Source organism: Amblyraja radiata, chromosome 7 (assembly GCF_010909765.2).
Source record: "Amblyraja radiata isolate CabotCenter1 chromosome 7, sAmbRad1.1.pri, whole genome shotgun sequence".
NCBI lineage: Eukaryota > Metazoa > Chordata > Chondrichthyes > Rajiformes > Rajidae > Amblyraja > Amblyraja radiata.
This window is the reverse complement of record NC_045962.1, coordinates 28,562,828-28,587,533: the sequence shown is the minus strand read 5'-3', so window position 1 is coordinate 28,587,533 and position 24,706 is coordinate 28,562,828. Positions and strand designations below refer to the sequence as shown.

Here is a 24,706-nt window from a genome sequence, read left to right as displayed (position 1 = left end):
TGGAATAACTCAACGTGCCAGGCAGCATCAGTGGGGAACATGGATCGGAGACATTTTGGGTCTGACTTGCAGAGTTACTCAGCACTGTGTGTCTTTTTGTGTATACCAGCATCTGCAGTTCCTTGTTTCTGTACACAGTAGTTGATGGTTGGCATAGAAGGGTAGGCTGAAAGTTCAGTCTGAGCTACATGACTCTTTAAGCTATTGGCAGCTTCACTTTCTGTGACAAGTCTCCAGCCTTCCAGTTCTTTCTGTGCTCTGATTCATGCATGGGCTGAGAGAGGGGGGGCTGCAGTCTTAAGGATCTCGACCTGTAATGTTACTTATTCATGTAATGTTCTCCAGAGATGCTCAAGCTCATTATGTATTTTCTTGTGCTGTAGTAATGTTGGCCATGCATTAATTTGCCCTTTGGCATAGTTCAATTGCCACTGCAGTGATGGAAGGGCAAAGTTTCAGTTGCCAGTAGGTCGGATACAGTTTTGGTCTATTGGACAAAACAAACACAAAGCCATGAATTGGCCACTTACCTTGGGTCCCAAAAGCCCTTCTCCCGGTGGTCCACGAGGTCCCATCAATCCTTGAAAACCTTGATCTCCCTATCGGACAAGTAGTTTCACTTTAGTATTCAACATTAATAAATCTCTAACTTTATCTTTTAAATTATTAGTTAATTGGAAAGTTATAACACATTTAGATTGGTTTACATTTAATTGTACTTACCTTGGGTCCTTGAATGCCTTCTCCTGGTGGACCTTGTGGCCCAGGAGGTCCTAGTCTCCCTGCTATTCCCTAAAATGTAACAGAAGAGTCAACTGAATCTAATTCACATAAAAGGAGGGCAGTGTTTAAATTATATTTTTCCTGAAAATGGACACATTCAGGATTTGTGATTATCCCAGCTTAATTTAAAGCCGCTATGCAATTAATTATGCACATTGCAGTATCAATTCTGCACTAACTATGCTGTTCAAAACACCAAATGCCAGAGAAACTCTAGGGATCAGGCAGCATCTATGGAGGAAATGGACAGGTGAGGTTTCAGAACTGCTGTAGCTTTGGGAGCAACAACAGCAGCAGGAGGAGATTAGCAAGAGATACGACTGATTGGCTCTAGCCCAAGTGGGAGGAGAGAAGTGAAAACAGTTCAAGTACAGGTCAAGGACAGGCAGACTTGACTCAGAACTGCTGTAGCTTTGGGAGCAACAACAGCAGCAGGAGGAAATTAGCAAGAGATACGACTGATTGGCTCTAGCCCAAGTGGGAGGAGAGAAGTGAGTCAGTGCTGGGAAAACAGCTGAAAACTGAGGAATTTGGTTTGTAAATTGGTAAATCAGGTAATTTATCAGTCAATTTAAGTAAGACTGCTCTTAGGGAGCGGCAGTGAGTGAGCGAAGTGCCCTGTGAGAAAAGTGTGAGTCTTTGGCTCGAGAGTCTTCGGAGAGGAGGCTGAGGAGAGGAGACTACGCAAAACACTGCAGAGGGAGAGACGAAAGAAGGAGATGTCAGGCAAGCTGATTCAGTGTGATGCTTGCAGTATGTGGGAGGTCAAGGACACCGCTGGTGCCTCTGGCTGCTACAAATGCGAAAAGTGCATCCAGGTAGAGCTCCTGAAGGGCCGTGTTGGGGAACTGGAGAAGCAAGTGGATGACCTCTGGTTCGTCCGAGAAACGGAGTCGTTCCTCGACAAGTCCTACAGTACGATTGTTACACCTAAGGTACTGGAAGAGAGAAGGTGGGAGACAGTGAGAACGGGAGGGAAGCATGGAATGCCAACGTCCCCGGGGGTTGTACCTCTTGTGAACAGGTTCACCCACTTAGAAGCTGTCGGGACAGAAGAGGTGTTTACACTGGGCGGCGGACTGGCTTGTGATGCGAATAGGGCTGTTGAGCCAAAACCAAAAAGGCCTAAGGCAGGCAACGCCATTGTAGTAGGAGACTCCATTGTGAGAGGTACGGACAGGGGTTTCTGCGGCAACAGACGGGATGCGAGGATGGTGTGCTGCCTTCCTGGTGCCAGGATCCAGGATGTCACGGACAGAGTGCAGAACATCCTCAAGGGCGAAGGTGAACATCCGGAAGTGGTAGTGCATGTCGGCACAAACGATGTCGGAAAGAAGGGGATGAATATTCTGCAGCGTGACTTTAGAGAGCTCGGAAAAATGCTGAAAAGCAGGACCTCCAGGGTTGTTATCTCCGGTTTGCTTCCAGTTCCTCGTGCTGGTGAGAGCAGGAACAGGGAGATACGGGACCTGAACGTGTGGCTGAGGAACTGGTGCACGGGGCAGGGATTTAGATTCTTAGATCACTGGGATCTGTTTTGGGGTAAGGGGGAACTGTACAAAAGGGACGGATTGCATCTTAACAGGTGTGGGACCAGCATTCTGGCAGGCAGGTTTGCCACTGCTACACGGGTGGTTTTAAACTGAATAAGGGGGGTGGGGTGTCGAATGGGCTAGTGGAGGATGGAGTTAAAGGGAAAGGGTTTCTTAAATGTGTGAGCGTAGAGACAGAGGGGTGTAAAATGAGGGGTAGAAGCAACAGGTAGCAAGGTGAAAAGTAAAAGTGGCAGGCCGGAAAATCCAGGGCAAAAATCAAAAAGGGCCACTTTTCAACAAAATTGTATATGGGGTAAGAGTGTTGTAAAAACAAGCCTGAAGGCTTTGTGTCTCAATGCAAGGAGCATTCGTAATAAGGTGGATGAGTTGAATGTGCAGATAGCTATTAATGACTATGATATAGTTGGGATCACGGAGACATGGCTCCAGGGTGACCAAGGCTGGGAGCTGAACATCCAGGGATATTCAATATTCAGGAGGGATAGAGAGAAAGGAAAAGGAGGTGGGGTAGCGTTGCTGATTAGAGAGGAGATTAACGCAATGGAAAGGAAGGACATTAGTTTGCAGGATGTGGAATCGGCATGGGTAGAGCTGCGGAACACTAAGGGGCAGAAAACGCTGGTGGGTGTTGTGTACAGGCCACCTAACAGTAGTAGTGAAGTTGGAGATGGTATCAAACAGGAAATTAGAAATGCGTGCGACAAAGGCAAAACCGTTATAATGGGTGACTTCAATCTACATATAGATTGGGTGAATCAAATTGGCAGGGGTGCTGAGGAAGAGGATTTTTTGGAATGTATGCGGGATAGTTATCTAAATCAACATGTAGAGGAACCAACGAGAGAGCAGGCTATTTTAGACTGGGTATTGAGTAATGAGGAAGGGTTAGTTAACAGTCTTGTTGTACGTGCCCCCTTGGGCAAGAGTGACCATAATATGGTTGAGTTCTTCATTAGGATGGAGAGTGACATTGTTAATTCAGAAACAATGGTTCTGAACTTAAAGAAAGGTAACTTTGAGGGTATGAGACGTGAATTGGCCAAGATTGACTGGCAATTAATTCTAAAAGGGTTGACGGTGGATATGCAATGGAAGACATTTAAAGACTGCATGGATGAACTACAAAAATTGTTCATCCCAGTTTGGCAAAAGAATAAATCAGGGAAGGTAGTGCATCCGTGGATAACAAGGGAAATCAGGGATAGTATCAAAGCGAAGGATGATGCGTACAAATTAGCCAGAAAAAGCAGCATACCGGAGGACTGGGAGAAATTCAGAGACCAGCAGAGGAGGACAAAGGGCTTAATTAGGAAAGGAAAAATAGATTATGAAAGAAAACTGGCAGGGAACATAAAAACTGACTGCAAAAGTTTTTATAGATATGTGAAAAGAAAGAGATTAGTTAAAACAAATGTAGGTCCCTTGCAGTCAGAAACGGGTGAGTTGATCATGGGGAACAAGGATATGGCGGACCAATTAAATAACTACTTTGGTTCCGTCTTCACTAAGGAAGACATAAATAATCTGCCGGAAATAGCAGGGGACCGCGGGTCAAAGGAGTTGGAGGAATTGAGTGAAATCCAGGTTAGCCGGGAAGTGGTGTTGGGTAAATTAAATGGATTAAAGGCCGATAAATCCCCAGGGCCAGATAGGCTGCAGTCCCAGAGTACTTAAGGAAGTAGCTCCAGAAATAGTGGATGCATTAGTAATAATCTTTCAAAACTCTTTAGATTCTGGAGTAGTTCCTGAGGATTGGCGGGTAGCAAACGTAACCCCACTTTTTAAGAAGGGAGGGAGAGAGAAAACGGGGAATTACAGACCAGTTAGTCTAACATCGGTAGTGGGGAAACTGCTAGAGTCAGTTATTAAAGATGGGATAGCAGCACATTTGGAAAGTGGTGAAATCATTGGACAAAGTCAGCATGGATTTACAAAAGGTAAATCATGTCTGACGAATCTTATAGAATTTTTCGAGGATGTAACTAGTAGCGTGGATAGGGGAGAACCAGTGGATGTGGTGTATCTGGACTTCCAGAAGGCTTTCGACAAGGTCCCACATAAGAGATTAGTTTACAAACTTAAAGCACACGGCATTGGGGGTTCAGTATTGATGTGGATAGAGAACTGGCTGGCAAACAGGAAGCAAAGAGTAGGAGTAAACGGGTCCTTTTCACAATGGCAGGCAGTGACTAGTGGGGTACCGCAAGGCTCAGTGCTGGGACCCCAGCTATTTACAATATATATTAATGATCTGGATGAGGGAATTGAAGGCAATATCTCCAGGTTTGCGGATGACACTAAGCTGGGGGGCAGTGTTAGCTGTGAGGAGGATGCTAGGAGACTGCAAGGTGACTTGGATAGGCTGGGTGAGTGGGCAAATGTTTGGCAGATGCAGTATAATGTGGATAAATGTGAGGTTATCAATTTTGGTGGCTAAAACAGGAAAGCAGACTATTATCTAAATGGTGGCCGACTAGGAAAAGGGGAGATGCAGCGAGACCTGGGTGTCATGGTACACCAGTCATTGAAAGTGGGCATGCAGGTGCAGCAGGCAGTGAAGAAAGCGAATGGTATGTTAGCTTTCATAGCAAAAGGATTTGAGTATAGGAGCAGGGAGGTTCTACTGCAGTTGTACAGGGTCTTGGTGAGACCACACCTGCAGTATTGCGTACAGTTTTGGTCTCCAAATCTGAGGAAGGACATTATTGCCATAGAGGGAGTGCAGAGAAGGTTCACCAGACTGATTCCTGGGATGTCAGGACTGTCTTATGAAGAAAGACTGGATAGACTTGGTTTATACTCTCTAGAATTTAGGAGATTGAGAGGGGATCTTATAGAAACTTACAAAATTCTTAAGGGGTTGGACAGGCTAGATGCAGGAAGATTGCTCCCGATGTTGGGGAAGTCCAGGACAAGGGGTCACAGCTTAAGGATAAGGGGGAAATCCTTTAAAACCGAGATGAGAAGAACTTTTTTCACACAGAGAATAGAGAGTGGTGAATCTCTGGAACTCCCTGCCACAGAGGGTAGTCGAGGCCAGTTCATTGGCTATATTTAAGAGGGAGTTAGATGTGGCCCTTGTGGCTAAGGGGATCAGAGGGTATGGAGAGAAGGCAGGTACGGGATACTGAGTTGGATGATCAGCCATGATCATATTGAATGGCGGTGCAGGCTCGAAGGGCCGAATGGCCTACTCCTGCACCTAATTTCTATGTTTCTATGTTTCTATGAGGACCCTTCTTCAGACTGACCCAAAATGTTCCCTGTCCATTCCCTCCACAGATGTTGCTTAACCCACTGAGTACCTCAGGCACTTTGTGTTTTGCTCAAGATTCACCCAATTGCAATTCCTTGCACCTCTAACACTGTTCATTGTTTGAAGTTGAGCAAAGAGAATAATGGGATATCACCATCACAAGTTAAGATCAGTTTGCTTTGCTCTAAAGTAGTCGTCATTTCATCAAAGGTAGATGCAATTTGACTGAAGCAGATATTAGTAGGCATTACAGAAATGAAGATGACCTGGGAAACATGGTGCAACAAGCTTCAACATCTGTGGATGTTGACTAGGAAGCCAAGAAGGATGTCAGGTACATGTTTAGAGTAACTAAAGGTAGACTGCCCATGAGTTAAATGACAGGAGTACAGCCCTAAGGATCTAAACACAGTGTTAGAGGAATTTCAATGACATCACATGAACGGTTAATGTCAGAAAATGGAAAGGCCATTAATTACCAATTGCATGACCAATCCCCAACACACCTTAACCCATTATGCCCTCATTTCTCACTTTCTAGCATTCCTCATTGGTCAGAATTAACATTCAAATTCTTCACTGCACCCTCATGCACTTAGCATTGACTTTAGAGTTACAGCACGTTGATAGGCCCTTTGCCCCACCGAGTCTGCACTGAATGGTGTACACTAGCACTACCCTACACAGTACTGACATTTTATAATTTTTCCCAAAGCCAATTAATCTCCAAACCTGTACATCTTTGGAGTACTGGAGGAAACCGGAGCACCCAGAGAAAACCCACATGGTCACAGGAGAACGTCATAAAGAACCTTGTACAGACAGCACCGATAGTCAGGATTAAACCCAGGTCTCTGGCGCTGGAAGGCAACAACTCTACCGCTGCGCCACTGTACTGCCCAATACGATCTTGACAATCAAAATTCAAAACTGCCTCACGAAAAGAGACAGCAAATAAGAAATCCCAAGCCAGTTGGCCCAACATTTGCTACTTTCTAATTTAATAAAACCTCAGAATCTAGAGGAATTTTGGAAATTAAAATCAATGCATAAAATATCTCAGGTAGACACAAAATGCTGGAGTAACTCAGCGGGACAGGCCGCATAGCATATCTGGAGAAAAGGAATGGGTGACATTTCGGATCGAGACCCTTTTTCAGACTGATATCAGGGTAGTGGGCAGAACAGAGATAGAATGTAGTCGGAGACAGTAAGACTAGTGGGAGAACTTGTAAGGGGGAGGGGATGGAGAGAGAGGGAAAGCAAGGGCTATTTGAAGTTAGAGAAGTCAATGTTCATACCGCTGGGGTGTAAGCTACCCAAGCGAAATATGAGGTGCAGTTCCTCTAATTTGCGCTGGGCCTCATTCTGACAATGGAGGAGGCCCAAGACAGAAAGGTCAGTGTGGGAATGGGAGGGGGAGTTAAAGTGCTGAGCAACCGGGAGATCAGGTAGGTTAAGGCGGACTGAGCAGTGGTGTTCAGCAAAACGATCGCCGAGACTGTGCTTGATCTCGCCGATGTACTGAAGTTGACGCCTGGAACAGCGGATACAGTAGATGAGGTTGGAGGAGGTGCAAGTGGACCTCTGCCTCACCTGAAAAGACTGTCGAGGTCCTTGGATGGAATCAGGAGGGAGGTAAAAGGACAGGCGGTTGCAGGAGAAAGTAGCTGGGGAGGGGATGGTTTGGGTGGGAAGGGACGAGTTGACCAGGGAGTTGCAGAGGGAACGGTCTCTGCAGTCATTTGACCTGCCACACCCATCTCAAAGCCAAAGTTAAAAGCCCAGAGAATTTAATAATTAAACTGAGATCGGAATCCAAATGCAACTTGTGGTACCTTCTGACCTGGAAGTCCTTCTCCTGGAGGTCCAGCCACACCACTTGGTCCTCTGAATCCTGGATCTCCCTAAAACACAATAATTATCAGTGAGAATTTCTATCACCCATGACCTGCAACTTCCCTGGTTGAGTTTAGGTTAAAATTCAAAAGGCAGTAGGATGTGATAGGGGGAGTACATTTCTAATGTTCCTGTCTGACTCTGAAGGCCTCTTCATCGAGAGGGATGAGCACGTTTTCAAAGTGACCAGCTAGTAGAAATGGTGAAATTGGGTATTTTAAACTATACCACACCTTCCCTATAGTCTTTCACCTACATCTGCCTGCCTTGGGGAGAGTAAAATAAAGATGCCTAGTAAACTGAGATATTAGTCCCAGAAAAATACCCAACATGGGATATACAAAGGAATATACATTAATATATTAATTCCACTCTCAGTGACATTACAGCACAATGTGTCTCGGGAGGGAAGGTGTGCAACATATGGAACAAAAACCGAGTCCACGCCAACCATCAATCACCCATTCACACTAGTTCCATGTTATCCCACCTTCCCGCTCCACACACACTAGGGGCAATTTACAGAGGTCAATTAACCTACAAGCCCGCCCACTTTTGGGATGTGTGATGCAACTCTAGCACCCAGACAAAACCCACACAATCACAGGGAGAACATGCATGCACAGACACCACCTGAGGTTTGGATTGAACCCGGGTCTCTGGCACTGTGAGGCGGTAGCTCTACCAGCTGTTCCATTGAGCTGACAATTTTGTTTCAATTTACTTTTATTTATTTTAATTAAATACATTTTGAAAAATCACATAGCCTTAAGCCAAAATAGATGATTAGAAACTTTAACTGGGTGAATAACAGTTTTTTAAAAAAAATCACATTGAGGACTATCCTTATGTTTATTTATCCTTAATTGCCCTTGAAAAATGGTGGGGACCTTCTTGATGACTGCAACCTATCCAGAAAATATACATCCACTGTTGTTAGGTAGGAAATGAAACACAATGGTGATGATGGAGCAACAAAATATTTTCCTGCGAGTGAAATGGAGGAGATTATGCAGGTGGTAGTGTTCCTATGATATACAATTTTTAAAAATTGTACAATTTGTTAGTGTTTTGATAAAGTGAAGCTACTTCCAGTGAATATAAATAGATACCTTTGGTCCTGGGAATCCAATTCCCACAGGTCCCTGATCACCCAGAGGTCCTGGAATGCCTGGTAAACCCTTTTAATTAGAAAATAATATTTACATTTACATCATCAATATTCAAAAATGTTCACTGAGAAATGACAACTGCACCACATAAAAATAGTTTAATGAATTTGATAAATGAAAATCTACTCCAGTTACGAAAATTGACTCTTGTTAAGCATTATTTACTGTTGAATGAAATTGGTATTACTGTTTTTGAGGCAGTGTTTAAAGGTGATTTACTTGCACCTCAAGTTTAAGAATCTTGGAATAATTCCATACATTTTTAGTTTAATTCTAAAAAAAGCATTTAGATTATTGCAGTAAATCTCAGTCATCCTTCATGTGCCAGAACTGACAGGTGCTAACTAATGGAATATCCCATTAATCCAGAGTTGTTTCAGAGCACCCTTCCTTTGACCCTCCTGGTAAATTATCAGTTATGTAGAGCATGTCAGATTGCAATTTGCCAGGTAATCAAGCTTTTACTCATTGTGCATACATTCTGTTGCAAGACTGCCATAATATTGAAAAAAAGAAAATTGGTAAAGACATACAGGTCCGGCATCTCCTTTAATCTGGACAAAATTACGAGAGCGCACTTGAAATCCCCCCTGGAAGTTCCCCCAAATATGTGACGCTTAAGTCAGTTGAGGCGGCTGATTTTGACCTAATTGGGGCTTCCGCGGTCGATTGGTGGGTCGAATTTGCCCCCTGCGGCCTGGGCTTTGGAACTCCGGCTCGGCCCGTCTGGAGTCGGTTCCCATTGCCGAACTCTGAGGCTGATTTTGCGGGCCGGTTGTGGCCGAGGGGGACCTTTCCGGTATCATTGGATTTCTCTCGGAGGCCCCCGTCAGACAGCAGGAAAGAGGCTCCACCGGACCACAGGTTGTCGCCAATCTAACCCCTCACTGGGACTTCCGAAGGCAACTCGTTAACTCTGCGCCCAGGTTGCCCATGCAAGATAAGTAAGTTTTGCTGTAAAATTAATTTAGATTTAACATTTGTTTTATTTAAGTTTCTTGCAGTCCATAGTTCTTTGGAGACACGGGAGTGGTATAATTAGTGGGTCAGAGATGTATTGTTGTATCTTATTACGTGACCTCTGTTGATCTGGCAAAACAGATAATACGGCAAGGCCTTGGAACCAAGGATGCTAGAAAATCAATGATGGACCTGTAAAAATCAAATGTAGTTTTACAATCTTTAGTGTCAATTCACAAATACTTACAGGGGGACCTGGAAAACCATCTCCTTTTGATCCAATTGGACCAGATGGTCCTGGATGACCACGATCACCCTAACAATGAACATCACACATAGAGAAAAGTTATTTACTATTGTAGATTATAAATGATTTCTTACACTAGATTGCAAATTAAAACCTAATTTAATATCACAAGCGAATGGCTTTTTATAAAGAAAGTCTGAAGAAGGGTCCCAACCCGAAATATCACCCATCTATGTTCTTGAGTTGCTGCCTGACCTGCTGAGTCACCCCGATATTTTGTGTCTTTCTTTGGCAAGCCAGCATCTGCAGTTCCTTGATATTTATGAGCTTTTCATAATCCTGGTGTAAAATGAAAATTGGAGATTGCTCTTTCTCTCTGTGGCTGCATGGTTTCCTTTGGGCGCTCTGGTTTGCTCTCTCATCCCATAGACATACAAATTAGCAAGTTTATTGGACACCGCAAATCGCCCTTAATGTATAGGTGAGTGCTAGAACCATGGGATGTTGCAGGAGTTATGGAGTCATACCCTTTTGGATGAATGTAATCATTCGGCCCAACTTGCTCACACCAACCAACACGTCCCCTCGACATTAGTCCCACCTGCCTGTGTTTGGCCCATATCCCTCTAAACCTGTCCTATCCATATACCAAGTTGATGGGAATGTGGGAAGAATAAAGTTGGAATAATGTAAACTGGTGCATGATGGTCGATGAGAAATCAGTGAACCACAGGATATGTTTCCATGCTTCATGATTGTAAAATTAAAAGTAGAATAAAAGGACCCCATAAATTATTCACTTTAAAGGCCTTTCTTGTCTGGTATGGAATCACCTAGTTTCTGTAAGAAATAGGGATGGTAAAAAACAGAAATAAAATCAACAGTATTGCTGTGTAAGGTTGTGACTACCTCCACAGAAATTGTGCCAAACATCATGACTCTCACAATCTTACGGCAGCATGGTGGCGCAGTGATAGAGTTGTTGCCTTACAGCGTCAAAGACCCAGGTTCAATCCTGATTATGGGAGGTGTCTGTACGGAGTTTGTATGTTCTCCCTGTGACTTACGTGGGTTTTCTCCGGGATCTCCGGTTTCCTCCCACACTCAAATGACGTACAGGTTTGTAGATTAATTGGCTTGGTATAATTGTAAATTGTCCCTAGTGCGTGTAGGATAGTGTAAGTGTGTGGGGATCGCTGGTCAGCGCAGACTTGGTGAGCCGAAGGGCCCGTTTCTGTGCTGCATCTCTAAACTAAACTATAACATTTAACCTATAATATTTCCTCTCACAACCTATAATATTCTGCACTGACCAGCTTCTTTTCAAAGGTAAAATGTCCATGAATTGTATGCCCATTAAATAAGAAATTCAATGGTGCTACACCTATTTACAAAACCACAAGTATCCAACATATTGGACTCATATACATCAATCATTATGAGCCAAATAAGCTCTTTCTGCCATACTGCTACAGGAGGCCAGAAAAAAGTGTAATCTTCTTTTTACAAAATAAATATGTAGCTGCATGGGGATTCCCTTTGTAATTCTCTGTGACTTGCGGGGAAAAAATGATCTAGATTCAAGAAAGTAATTGGTAACAAAACACAGAGAATGCATAAGAAATCTGCATTTGAAGTTGGGAACTGCATCAAGTTTCTTCCAGACTACATGCAATACTGAACAACATTGCCAGCCTCTGAAAGGTTCATCCCCTTTGAGTACGTTAATGCACTACAAGGAAGGGAATCTTCCATCCCCCCCAGTCTGGCCTGTCTGACTCTAGTCTCTTAATGGTGGTTGAAAACTTCAATGTCCTCTGAAATGTTCCGTCACGTTACTCATTTCAGATAGAGATTAACAGTTAAAGCTGTCCGAAACAGTGACGTCAGCCTCTCTTGACCATATACATGACATGCACTGATGAAACTCTTGAAATCTCATTGAACTCCACCACTTTTGGCACTTTTACTTTGAAAAACAGAGTATAATTAAGTTATTATTTGTAACAATACTCTTAAAAATGTAGTTCTCTCTTACCTTAGGGCCAGGGATTCCAATTCCAGTTTCTCCTACCAGACCAACAAGACCAGGGGGACCTGGATTACCCTATGCAAAACATTCATCAATAAAAATTAATATTAATCCAAAGATATGTTTCATTCTTCTACCCGGCTGCAAGATGAAGAAACAAGGCAGAGACTCAACCAGGAATTTTCAAACAGATCCGTTGAAACAGGCAGGAAGCATGAAAGACAGTTCACCCTTTAATGTATGTTTTGGAGAGAATAAATCAATCTAAATCTTTCATCTAATTCTATGTGGCCAATAAATGTTTTTGATTGACATGGATAAATAGCTGGAAGAGTTTTTTTCCTCATCTGCACAAATTCAGTTTAATTGGCTGCAATTCATTTCCACCAAAAGAGTACGTTTTAATAGTCCACTAAAACACACAGCCTGTACCTTTAATCCCATAATACCACGTCCTGGAAGGCCTGGCATCCCTAGGCGCCCTGCAGCACCTGGTTCACCCTATTAATACAAATCAAAACAAAACAAAACAGATTATCAATGATTTGATGTTAAGATGATGATGAGCAATATTCTTAACTTGCAGCCCATTCAAATTTTGATTCATTTCCTTCCATAAAAGTGGGTTAAGTTCAAATATGATTTGATATGCAGTCAGATCAGATTGTTGCTTTGGCTGCAAGTTTACTTGTTGACAACCCCCACTGTACAACAGCCTCACCAGCTGCAGTCATTCAGAGAGAGTCACAGCGATGTAGCATGAGAGCAGGTCTTTTGGCCCATCAAGTCCACACCGACCATCAACCACTCATTTACACCAGCCTGTACTTTCTCCTCAATGTTCACCTGCTCATGTAAGAAGTGTTTGATCTGACAACATCTTTCAGTGTCATCATATTGATGATGTTTGCTCTTTTGTTGATTTTTTAGCATTAGCACGATTTGTACATTTAAATTTAAACATTAGTTAAAAGCATGATCACAACATGTTTCCAATGTGCCATCTATTCATATTTTCGCAATTGTGGAATTGATGACAACCTTTATAAACAGAAGATAGTGGTGGAATCAAATGGTGCATTCCTGGAACGCACTGCCAAGGATGGTGGATGAAGCTGATATGATACAAGAGGCTTTCAGGTAGGCACATGGATATGCAGGGATCTGGATCAAGTGCAGGCAGATGAGAATAGTTTATCTTAGCATCATGTTCGGTACAAACTCGTGGGTCGCAGGGCCTCTTCCTGTGCTATGCTGATCTATGTTCTATCTGTTCTGCCTCCTCTGGCTACTTGTGATGTCACTTGAACAAAACTCTATCTCGCATGATGACAGAGAATATTCAAGATCATTTTAACTAAAGAGGTGATACCTATTTTGGTATTATTTAAATAGCTCAACACACTTTTGCTGGGTGTCCAAGGTATCCATCTTTCTTCAACTTCAACGTATTATTTATCATCCGCGCCACTTCTGTTGTTGAAATGCCGTTGGCTCCTACTCCTTTCTGAACCAAGACCCCAACAACAAACCAACGTTTATTCTACAAGAGCATACCACCACTTTTACTTCCAAATAGTTTGCCCAAATAGCACCACTGTGCATAATTCTTTCCACTACTCACCCCCTGCATCCTATCCCCAACACCATCCCTTCACAGTCCTCTACAACTACAATCTGAAAAAGTTATCTCCCTAAATCTCTATTACCTAAAAATGGCAGCAGATTCTAGAGGAGTGGTCTGTGCTGCTGCAGATTACATGCTTCTTCTTGCGCACAGTATAATAGTAGACATCCATCAATGGACCAAACCTAGAACTTCGATAGGCCAAACTCATCCTAGCTGGCATTGTTATGTTAGACTGTCCAATACATTGGCCTCAGTTACCAACACAAACGCAAATCCACAAATACAATAGATGTAAAATCCTCATTTTGTCTTCAAGCCTTTCAATTGTCTAGTTTAACAGTCCCCTCATCTTATGCTTCATTCCTCTGCTTTCCGTGCATCAACCTTTGTCCCGCTATTAAATGCAAAGCGTCGACTCTACTTTTTGTATCCAGCTCCTTAAACACTTCAACCATATTACTTCTCTGGATTTTAAATTTATTTTCATTCAAGCTGTCCTAGACATTTTTTAAGTCAGTATCTGGTTTCTCATTTGCTCCCAGCTTCTAAAGTGCATGGGGACATTTGTTACAGTAAGAGGAATATACAATATGGAAAATTACCTTAAACTTCCCAAAATAAAAATATGTACGTATGAGCAAACAATATAAAATGTATATAAGGCAGAACTAGATAAAATAAAAAACTTCCAATATGTACTGCAACCAGTGTAGATGGTAACTTACCTTTGGTCCTGATGGCCCTGTTATTCCAGGCGGACCAACCAAACCTCGCAGTCCAGTCTGGCCTACATCTCCCTGTAGGAAATTAAGGGACAAATATGGTAAGGAAAGAGTAGTAGCTTTGTGGCTTTGCATTTCTAAACTGTGGATAAATGTTTATGGGCCTGTCCCACTTAGGCGATTTTTCAGGCGACTCCCGGTGACTGTCAAGTTCCCGGCAGTCGCCTGAAAAACCGGCAACTGGAACAGCGACCGTCAGAGTGGAACACACGCAAATACATTGCTTCTTTCACCACCCCGTTATGCAGGCGGGGGACAGGGCAAGCGGGGGAAGCACTGTCTGAATGAAATTCACACGGTGCAAAGCCAAGGTGATACAGACACACACCACGATGAACAGGAAGGTTTTTGCTGTAATTAAGAAGCTAAAAAGCACAGTCCTATAAAGTCCTAAGTCCTTTAAAAGAGGGGAGAGAGGGAGAAGGGGGAGAGAGGGGGGAAGAAGTGGGAAGAAGGAGTGGAGACAACTTTTAAAATGCCAGGGATTCACGGCTGTGAAGCTCGGCAGACATTAACATTACCGGTCTGAAAACTACTGCTTATGTTTTTTTTTCCCAATGAGCCGATGAAATTCACTGGTCAGCACCAGCTACAACCTACGAGAACCTTCAACCTCCTGGCAACCTACTAGCACCTCCTGGTGACCCACCTACTGCACGAGAATTCTCGCTACTCTCCATGGCGGCTTCATACTCGTCACCGCTAATTTTTCATGTTGGAAAATTCACGGCGACCCTAATGAGGCCACGACTAGTTCCCAGAATGCGGGAACTCCTCCCAACCATGAAAGCGACTCCCCGGCAACCACCCGCGAACATGTGGCGACCATGTGGCGACTGCATAGTCTCCTGCAGTCGCCTAAAAAGTCCCTAAGTGGGACAGGCCCATTACCTTTGCCATCTAATGGTAATTCAGTAAAACAATGTCCAATGCACAATGTTCCTTCAAAATGGAGTGGAAGCAAACAGGTGGATGATCTGCTTGACAGATGACAAGGTGGTGAAAAGGCAAACATTTCCCCAGATCTCAGAATAAAGGACCAGTTCCACATGTTTCAGAGGAAGAGAGTTTACCTTCTCTCCTTGAATTCCTATGCCTGGGGCTCCTTCAGCCCCTCGAGATCCTGGCAATCCTGCTTCTCCCTATGATGATCATTAAAGAAAAACTGTGATTTGTAATAATTCTAGGAGCATTTAATTTAGCAACAGTGTTATAAGTTGTTCAAGCACCATTTGGATGGAACCTAAACATTGGAAGCAATAATTGGGGTCACTTTATCATGACAAATACATAAATGTAAGGTTATAACACTGGAGCTATTGAAGTGTTGGAATATTTTTATACTGAATAAGTAAATTAATATTTTCATGTGTAATATTGAAAGCTATCAATTTTCACCAAGTGTGCGGACTCATTTGTATCAGAGGTCATAATGAAATCAAGTTATTATTTTACCCCAACTCTTTTCCCACCAGTGTATATTTGAAATTCAACAAGAATAATCCAAAATCATAAATTATAATATTCCATAAATAAATAATATCCTTAATTTTAACCTAGAGTAGGAGTCAGGTAATCAGGGAGAAAGAACATGGCAGGGCCAATAGGACCATGGTGGGACATTAGCTGCTAATCCTCTTTTCAACAATCTACAAAGGGACTCCATCTACCTGGGTCACAAAAGAGGCAACAATTTTTCTACATAATTTCTAATAGACATCTTAAAACCTATTTATAGTATGTGTGCACTTGGAAGTACAGTTGCATTTTCTCATTGTGTGGGTAACTGCCTCCATGTTGTAATGTGACAGGGGATTGACTCTCTGCTTTCTGTGAGCCCTGGGTCATTCTTGTGGAGGCACATGGGGCCAGAAGAGAGGATCCGTTTCAGAGCATCCCCAGGAAGCTCTTAATAATTATCCAGCAATTTAGATTGGGGTTGCAAAGAGGGTCAACGGCAATAACATCTTCCCAGAACCTTGAGAGTGACTGGTTAACAGCAGTCTTGGGTTTGTTTGTAGAGTCTGAAGAAATCATCCTGATATTTTCAATACCAATTTTGGATGTCCTTGACTTATAACTGACAGTTCCCATTCAAGTATAATCCCCACTTAAGGACAACAAATTTATAAAGTTGGGTATATTCCCCATACGATGCATTCTCAAACAGAGCCAATTGTGGAAGTTCTGGGCATTTGGATCCCATTACTCGTGTCAAGGTTGACAACCTACAGTTCTCCAGATGCAAACAATTATTCTGATTCAGGCCAAAATGAACATATTACCATTGATTTGAGCTTGGATGGTGTGGTAAATTTTTAAATCAATGCTCCTTTGATAGCTTGGATACTGGTGTTATTTTCACTCACTATCCATATATGAAATTTAATCAGTAAATTAGTGATATAATCAGAATGGATGGTCAACATTAACTTTTAAAATGGAATAATTAGGAATTTCATTGGCATTATGCTCCTGTAATAGTCTAGTCAAGTCAAGTCAAGTTTATTTGTCACATACACATACGAGATGTGCAGTGAAATGAAAGTGGCAATGACTAAAGATGGTTTGTGATATGAACTGAAACTACGTTGGTCATTATGAAGTCGTTTTAACAAAGTAACCATAAACTGTGGATTACCTTTTGTCCTGGTGCGCCATCTTCTCCCGGAAGACCAGGGAGACCTGCCAATCCTGAGGAGCCAGGTTCACCCTACAAACACAATAATCAGCTTGTTTCACGGAAGACTGTATGAAAATGTATTGGAGCCGATAATTCTGTTGGACCGTTAAATCGGGGCCAGCATCATGCAGGCACGAGAAAACCCAATGAAATAAAAATGTTTATTTTCAGGAGATAAGGTAATACCAGTAAATTGGCAACATTTACTGATGTATTGATAGCAGCAAATATACAATGAAACTTGCCTGGAAAATCATCCTCAGTTAGTGTTAAATTGTAGAGTTAATCAATAATATTGTCTCTATAATGTATTTCACAGGGGTCAACAACATTAATTTCAGAGGCAGAGCACATTGCACAGACTGTCTACAGATTATTTTTTTGCAGTTGTTGTGCACCAGTTACTAGTAAAGGAGGTCTAACAGAATATAAGGTACACAAAAAAACTGGAGAAACTCAGCGGGTGCAGCAGCATCTATGGAGCGAAGGAAATAGGCAATGTTTTGGGCCAAAACCCTTCTTCAGACTGATAGGGGGTGGCGGGCATTTGAACATTGAATTCTCCCAATTTTGTTAGCCCTTGCTGTCTCCTCCCCTTCCTTAGCCCTCAGGCTGTCTCCTCCCATCCCCCATCCCTCGGGCTCCTCCTCCTCCCTTTTCCTACCTTCTCCCCGCCACCCCCTATCAGTCTGAAGAAGGGTTTCGGCCCGAAACGTTGCCCATTTCCTTCGCTCCATAGATGCTGCTGCACCCGCTGAGTTTCTCCAGTTTTTTTGTGTACCTTCGATTTTCCAGCATCTGCAGTTCCTTCTTGAACTCTCTAACAGAATATAATTCACTGGTGATCAGTGAGTGACTCTACCATGAACGAATAGAATATGGGGCTTATGCACTGAGAAACCAGATTAAGCCATCTTCAACTAGATGTTATCTGTCGGAATGACGTAGCTCATTCAATTTAATGCCAGCCCCTGTAAAAAAAAATTCATAAAGCATTCTTCAATATTAATTTTAAAATAATAATTTATGTTAGTTGCAATTAAATCTTCACAAAATTCTGAGATTAATTTCCTATAAATGTCCAACAGATGGCACTCTGTGTAAAGGCATCTTTTCCACGGTTTACAGACACAAAAAGCTGGACTAACACAGCGAGTCAAGCAGCATCTCTGGAGAAAAGAAATGGATGACGTTTTGGGTCGACACCCTTCTTACAACTGTCTAGTTCTTTCAACTTCTTTCAATGGTTCAAATGTCTAGTCTTCGTGTATCCAAGACCTTTAACAAGTATTTGTCACGTTAATTTTAGCATTAACAAAGAAGGTAAAAAGGATTGTCATCAAATGCGAATCACATCTACATTTTTTTTTAAAGCAAGGTCAAGAATTTTAATCTTGAGGAATGGCTGTGAACAATTTTGAAATACATTGGACGATTTTAAGTTAATGAACAAGTCATTCCAACTACAATTCCCACAGGCATTATATATCTGCTAATAGTAAAAACATTCAACAACCACCATGACTGCACTCTTGTTTTTAGGATTTGTTTTTCAATCACCTACTTTTGGTCCTGGCTCTCCAATTCCTCTTTCTCCTGGAGCCCCAACTTCTCCTGGCAAACCTTGATCACCCTACAGAATGGTTTGAGAATTATATTCAAATTTAATAAAAAATAAATGCCTTATGCAAAAAACGTGAAGTCAAAACAATGCTGCAAGTATGTAAACCAAATTTAATTGCAAAAGTGCTGGAGAAACTTAATTGGTCAGGCTACACTTGTGGAGGGAATGGACAGATGACATTTTGGGTCAGGACCTTTCTTCAGACTGATGGTGCTCCACTTGTAAAATGTATTTTCAGGATCAAAGTCCCAGACCACACCTTGCACCACTGATGATGGGAGTACACAGGTGGGGCGTGAGATGGCATAGTTGGGTGGTAGCCATGGTTAATATGTATCTGGACAGATTTAAAAGCCTACAGTAACTAAATAGGATGGGTTATCAATTTCAGTTGACTGTTGGAAAAAGAGTTTGAGAAAACAAGATGGGCGATTTTGGCTTGCGGCAACAGACCAGATGCACCAACTCCGTGAAATCTACATGAATGTCATGCTACTCCTAGGGTTGGAAGTCTATGGTTTAGTCCCAAAGATGTGGGTCAGAAGATTATTCCGTAGGACATTCAGGATGAAGAAGCACAGTGGTGCCATCTGATCTTTATGTTTGGCAGGAAATCAAGAACGCAATCAGTAAGGCTAGGTGACAAAACATATTTTAGCAGCTTTCAATCCTCTTACCTTTGATCCTGGCAAACCTTCACCTGGAGATCCTCTTGGGCCAAGTGGTCCTCGTGGGCCTTGCACACCCTAGTTGACGACATAAATAAGATGGCTTAATTCAATGCACTTTCAGAAGTGAAGAGTCATAGAGCTGTACAGCACAGAAGCAGGCTTTCAGCCCACCTAGTTCATGCTGACTAGATCATTGTAGGTATTTATAGAGGTAGATAAACAATTGAAAGTTTGGGAAATGCAGAGCTATGTGGAGCTGGTACAGAAGAGAAAGAGGCCCGGGGCTCTATAATTACCTACAATGACATAGCCTCCACAAGTCTCTGTGGTAGAGAATTCCAGAGATTCACCAACCTCCGAGAAGTTCCAATGCACCTCAGTTTGAAATGATCACCCCCTTATACTGTAACAATGCTCTCTTATTTGAGACAAGTGTTTTATTGCCATATGTCCCAGATAGAACAATGAAATTCTTACTTCTTAGCCCAACATAATATGTAAACATAGTACACATAAACAATATAACAAAAGAGAAAAAAAAAATATATATATATATATACAGATCATATATACATGTCCACACATATATACACACATATGTACACATACACATGTACACATACACGTACACACAAACTGAGGGCCAGATAGGCTGCATCCCAGAGTACTTAAGGAAGTAGCTCCAGAAATAGTGGATGCATTAGTAATAATCTTTCAAAACTCTTTAGATTCTGGAGTAGTTCCTGAGGATTGGCGGGTAGCAAACGTAACCCGACTTTTTAAGAAGGGAGGGAGAGAGAAAACGGGGAATTACAGACCAGTTAGTCTAACATCGGTAGTGGGGAAACTACTAGAGTCAGTTATTAAAGATGGGATAGCAGCACATTTGGAAAGTGGTGAAATCATTGGACAAAGTCAGCATGGATTTACAAAAGGTAAATCATGTCTGACGAATCTTATAGAATTTTTCGAGGATGTAACTAGTAGCGTGGATAGGGGAGAACCAGTGGATGTGGTGTATCTGGACTTCCAGAAGGCTTTCGACAAGGTCCCACGTAAGAGATTACTTTACAAACTTAAAGCACACGGCATTGGGGGTTCAGTATTGATGTGGATAGAGAACTGGCTGGCAAACAGGAAGCAAAGAGTAGGAGTAAACGGGTCCTTTTCACAATGGCAGGCTGTGACTAGTGGGGTACCGCAAGGCTCAGTGCTGGGACCCCAGCTATTTACAATATATATTAATGATCTGGATGAGGGAATTGAAGGCAATATCTCCAAGTTTGCGGATGACACTAAGCTGGGGGGCAGTGTTAGCTGTGAGGAGGATGCTAGGAGACTGCAAGGTGACTTGGATAGGCAGGGTGAGTGGGCAAATGTTTGGCAGATGCAGTATAATGTGGATAAATGTGAGGTTATCCATTTTGGTGGCAAAAACAGGAAAGCAGACTATTATCTAAATGGTGGCCGACTAGGAAAAGGGGAGATGCAGCAAGACCTGGGTGTCATGGTACACCAGTCATTGAAAGTAGGCATGCAGGTGCAGCAGGCAGTGAAGAAAGCGAATGGTATGTTAGCTTTCATAGCAAAAGGATTTGAGTATAGGAGCAGGGAGGTTCTACTGCAGTTGTACAGGGTCTTGGTGAGACCACACCTGTAGTATTGCGTACAGTTTTGGTCTCCAAATCTGAGGAAGGACATTATTGCTATAGAGGGAGTGCAGAGAAGGTTCACCAGACTGATTCCTGGGATGTCAGGACTGTCTTATGAAGAAAGACTGGATAGACTTGGTTTATACTCTCTAGAATTTAGGAGATTGAGAGGGGATCTTATAGAAACTTACAAAATTCTTAAGGGGTTGGACAGGCTAGATGCAGGAAGATTGCTCCCGATGTTGGGGAAGTCCAGGACAAGGGGTCACAGCTTAAGGATAAGGGGGAAATCCTTTAAAACCGAGATGAGAAGAACTTTTTTCACACAGAGAGTGGTGAATCTCTGGAACTCCCTGCCACAGAGGGTAGTCGAGGCCAGTTCATTGGCTATATTTAAGAGGGAGTTAGATGTGGCCCTTCTGGCTAAGGGGATCAGATGGTATGGAGAGAAGGCAGGTACGGGATACTGAGTTGGATGATCAGCCATGATCATATTGAATGGCGGTGCAGGCTCGAAGGGCCGAATGGCCTACTCCTGCACCTAATTTCTATGTTTCTATGTTTCTATCTGAATGGTGGCCGATTAGGAAAGGGGGAGATGCAACGAGACCTGGGTGTCATGGTACACCAGTCATTAAAAGTAGGCATGCAGGTGCAGCAGGCAGTGAAGAAGGTGAATGGTATGTTAGCATTCATAGCAAAAGGATTTGAGTATAGGAGCAGGGAGGTTCTACTGCAGTTGTACAGGGTCTTGGTGAGACCACACCTGGAGTATTGCGTACAGTTTTGGTCTCCTAATCTGAGGAAAGACATTCTTGCCATAGAGGGAGTACAGAGAAGGTTCACCAGACTGATTCCTGGGATGTCAGGACTTTCATATGAAGAAAGACTGGATGGACTCGGTTTGTACTCGCTAGAATTTAGAAGATTGAGGGGGGATCCTATAGAAACTTACAAAATTCTTAAGGGGTTGGACAGGCTAGATGCAGGAAGATTGTTCGCGATGTTGGGGAAGTCCAGAACAAGGGGTCACAGTTTAAGGATAAGGGGGAAATCTTTTAGGACCGAGATGAGGAAAACTTTTTTCACACAGAGAGTGGTGAATCTCTGGAATTCTCTCCCGCAGAAGGTAGTTGAGGCCAGTTCATTGGCTATATTTAAGAGGGAGTTAGATGTGGCCCTTGTGGCTAAAGGGATCAGGGGGTATGGAGAGAAGGCAGGTACAGGATACTGAGTTGGATGATCAGCCATGATCATATTGAATGGCGGTGCAGGCTCGAAGGGCCGAATGGCCTACTCCTGCACCTATTTTCTATGTTTCTATGTTACATAACATGTGACTAGGCACAGTGACTGGGACCTGTGGGCCTCTGATGATGCTGGCTGCCTTTTTGAGGCAGCGATTCCAGTAAATCCCTTCGATGGTGGGGAGGTCTGAACCCGTGATGGACTGGACAGTGTTCACAACTATTTGTAGTCTTCTTCGCTCCTGGACATTCAAGTTGCCGAACCAGGCCGCGGTGCAACCAATCAATATGCTCTCTACTATACACCTGTAGAAGTTCAAGAGAATCCTCTCTGACACACCGAATCTCCTTAATCTTCTCAGGAAGTAGAGTCGTTGATGTTCTTTCTTTATAATCGCATCAGTGCGCTGGTTCCAGGAAAGTTCTTCGGAAATATGCACACCCAGCAATTTGACTCTCTCCACCATCGTCACGTCGATATAGACAGGTTTGTGGATCCTCATCCTTCCTCGTCCAAAGTCCACATTCAGTTCCTTGGTCTGACTGATATTGAGAGTCAGGTTGTTTTGCTGGTACCAGTTGGTCAGTCGATTGATCTCACTTCTATACTCTGACTCAACACCATCTGTGATACATCCAACGGTGGTGTCGTCAGCAAACTTGATGTTGGAGTTCGCACTCCCCCAACAGCATAGTATTAACAAAGGTGGGTGCTTGATGATCAGAGTGGACAGTGAGCAGAATAACCTATTTCCATTAAGACTTATTAATTGCCGATGCAGACAGCACATAAAGGTGTTCAGACTCTCAGTCAGAAGAAGGGTCTTGACCCGAAACGTCTCCTATTCATTTTCTCTAGAGATGCTGTCTGACCCGCTTACTCCAGCTTTTTGTGTCTATCTTCGGTTTAAACCAGCACATGCAGTTCCTTCCTACACACAATGGTGTTTACTGTAGATATTCATGTAGCCACCTTTTCATTGGAAAAGACCGTGAAGTTTCCTTGGATACACTATACAAATGCAATTCTGTGAAAGCTAAATGGATAAACCTCTGTCCCAACTCGCACCATGTGTCATTTATTAATTCTCAGCAACAGCATCATGCCCCAGAACATCATTATAAAGAGGCCCTTTCAAGGTACATAGGTATTTAAGGTAGAAAAGAGGAACCAAATACTGGTTTACAAAAAAAGACAAAGTACTGGGGTAATTCAGTGGGTCAGGCAGCATCTCTGGAGAACATGGATACGTGACGTTTCGGGAGGAAACTGGATCACCTGAAGGCAAGAGTATTTATTTAAGATAATAGACCAGTTTGAGAATACGGGAAGAGAAGGTATTTTTAAAATCAATTTCAAAATGCCTTTAGTTTGGTTTGGAGATACAGCATGAAAACAAGACCTTTCGGCCCACAAGTCCATGCCATCCATTGATAAGGCCCTGACCACGAGGAACAGTGGAGGAAGAGACTGACTTTGGTGCCTTCCCACACAGTGGGAAACTTTGATTCTGCTGTGTGGCAATGTTTTATGTCAAATTCTATAGTGTGTGTTCTTTATACCCTTTCTGGCTTAATCCCTCCCTTCACCACCTCCAGTTTAAATTCCAGTTGGAATATTTTGGAGGACCCAAGAACCAAGAACCAAGATAAGCCATTTTCACTAGTTATATGTTATCCACTTTCTCTTCCACACCCTGCACACTAGAGGCAATTTTACACATGTCAATTAACCTACAAACTTACATGTGTTTGGGATGTGGGAGGAAACTGGATCACCTGAAGGAAACCCAAGCAATCACAAAATGCACATGCAAATTCCCCACTGACAGAACCCGAGGTCAGGATCGAACCCTGGATTTTCTGGGATTATGTACTGCATCTTTGTTTGACAGCAAGCATTTATTGACAAAAGTCTAGTCATGCTCATTTCCTGGTAATTAGTTAATGATGAGGTACAAGCTGCAGACATAAAATTCTCACTCAGTGAAAAATGCAAGGCTGTTGAGTATTCTTCCTGCCACCACTGACAATGAAGATGATTGCAAGGTATCTGTTGGCAGGTTTAGTTAATTAAAAGATGTGCTGTGTATTAACTTTGTACAATGTAATGTCAAATTTCAAGAAAGAACAGTTGTCAACTAGTTTGCATTGTTAAATGATTAACATTCAATGATTGAAGCCAAGCTAAATCGTGGGATATATAAAAATATTTTATATATCAGCCTGTGTCCAAACTCTGGTTGCACAGATGAGAGGTCATACCTAAAGTATTCAGCAGAATTACAATATTGCTTGGCATGTACATGTATATGGAACCAAATGTCAAGTACCGTATTTCCCGGCAATGAAGACGCTATTTTTTACCCAAAAATAAGGCATGAAAATTTACCTGCGTCTTGGAGGCCGAAGGTTAGGTTGTTAGCCAAGAAAGACAGACTTGGCTAACCCTCAGTACAGCAACATCAAGAACGATGTTGCTGTACTGAGGGATAGCCAGGTATATCCCTCA

The 24,706-nt window shown here is 42.7% G+C and overlaps 1 protein-coding gene and 2 long non-coding RNA genes across 7 annotated transcripts in view; 1 reads left to right on the top strand and 2 right to left on the bottom strand.

Annotated features, from left to right (window-relative positions):
* Positions 1-24,706, bottom strand: part of LOC116975191 (collagen alpha-1(XXVIII) chain-like) — a 74,950-nt gene that overhangs the window by 15,177 nt on the left and 35,067 nt on the right. For all 5 annotated transcript variants that reach the window (XM_033023968.1, XM_033023963.1, XM_033023966.1 and 2 more), the window contains 12 exons: positions 19,302-19,370; positions 18,565-18,633; positions 16,959-17,030; positions 15,391-15,459; positions 14,261-14,332; positions 12,338-12,406; positions 11,912-11,980; positions 9,874-9,942; positions 8,607-8,675; positions 7,434-7,502; positions 724-792; positions 531-599 (listed from right to left, as the gene is read on the bottom strand). In XM_033023968.1, the coding sequence (XP_032879859.1) occupies positions 531-599; positions 724-792; positions 7,434-7,502; positions 8,607-8,675; positions 9,874-9,942; positions 11,912-11,980; positions 12,338-12,406; positions 14,261-14,332; positions 15,391-15,459; positions 16,959-17,030; positions 18,565-18,633; positions 19,302-19,370 (834 nt within the window). The remainder of the gene's footprint in view (positions 1-530; positions 600-723; positions 793-7,433; positions 7,503-8,606; positions 8,676-9,873; positions 9,943-11,911; positions 11,981-12,337; positions 12,407-14,260; positions 14,333-15,390; positions 15,460-16,958; positions 17,031-18,564; positions 18,634-19,301; positions 19,371-24,706) is intronic.
* LOC116975192 lies at positions 9,608-23,873 on the top strand. Its single transcript, XR_004412563.1, has 3 exons — positions 9,608-9,820; positions 11,463-11,468; positions 23,862-23,873. It is a non-coding gene; the product is annotated as an uncharacterized LOC116975192 (long non-coding RNA).
* LOC116975193 lies at positions 17,176-18,146 on the bottom strand. Its single transcript, XR_004412564.1, has 2 exons — positions 17,818-18,146; positions 17,176-17,418 (listed from the first exon to the last, which is right to left on the bottom strand). It is a non-coding gene; the product is annotated as an uncharacterized LOC116975193 (long non-coding RNA).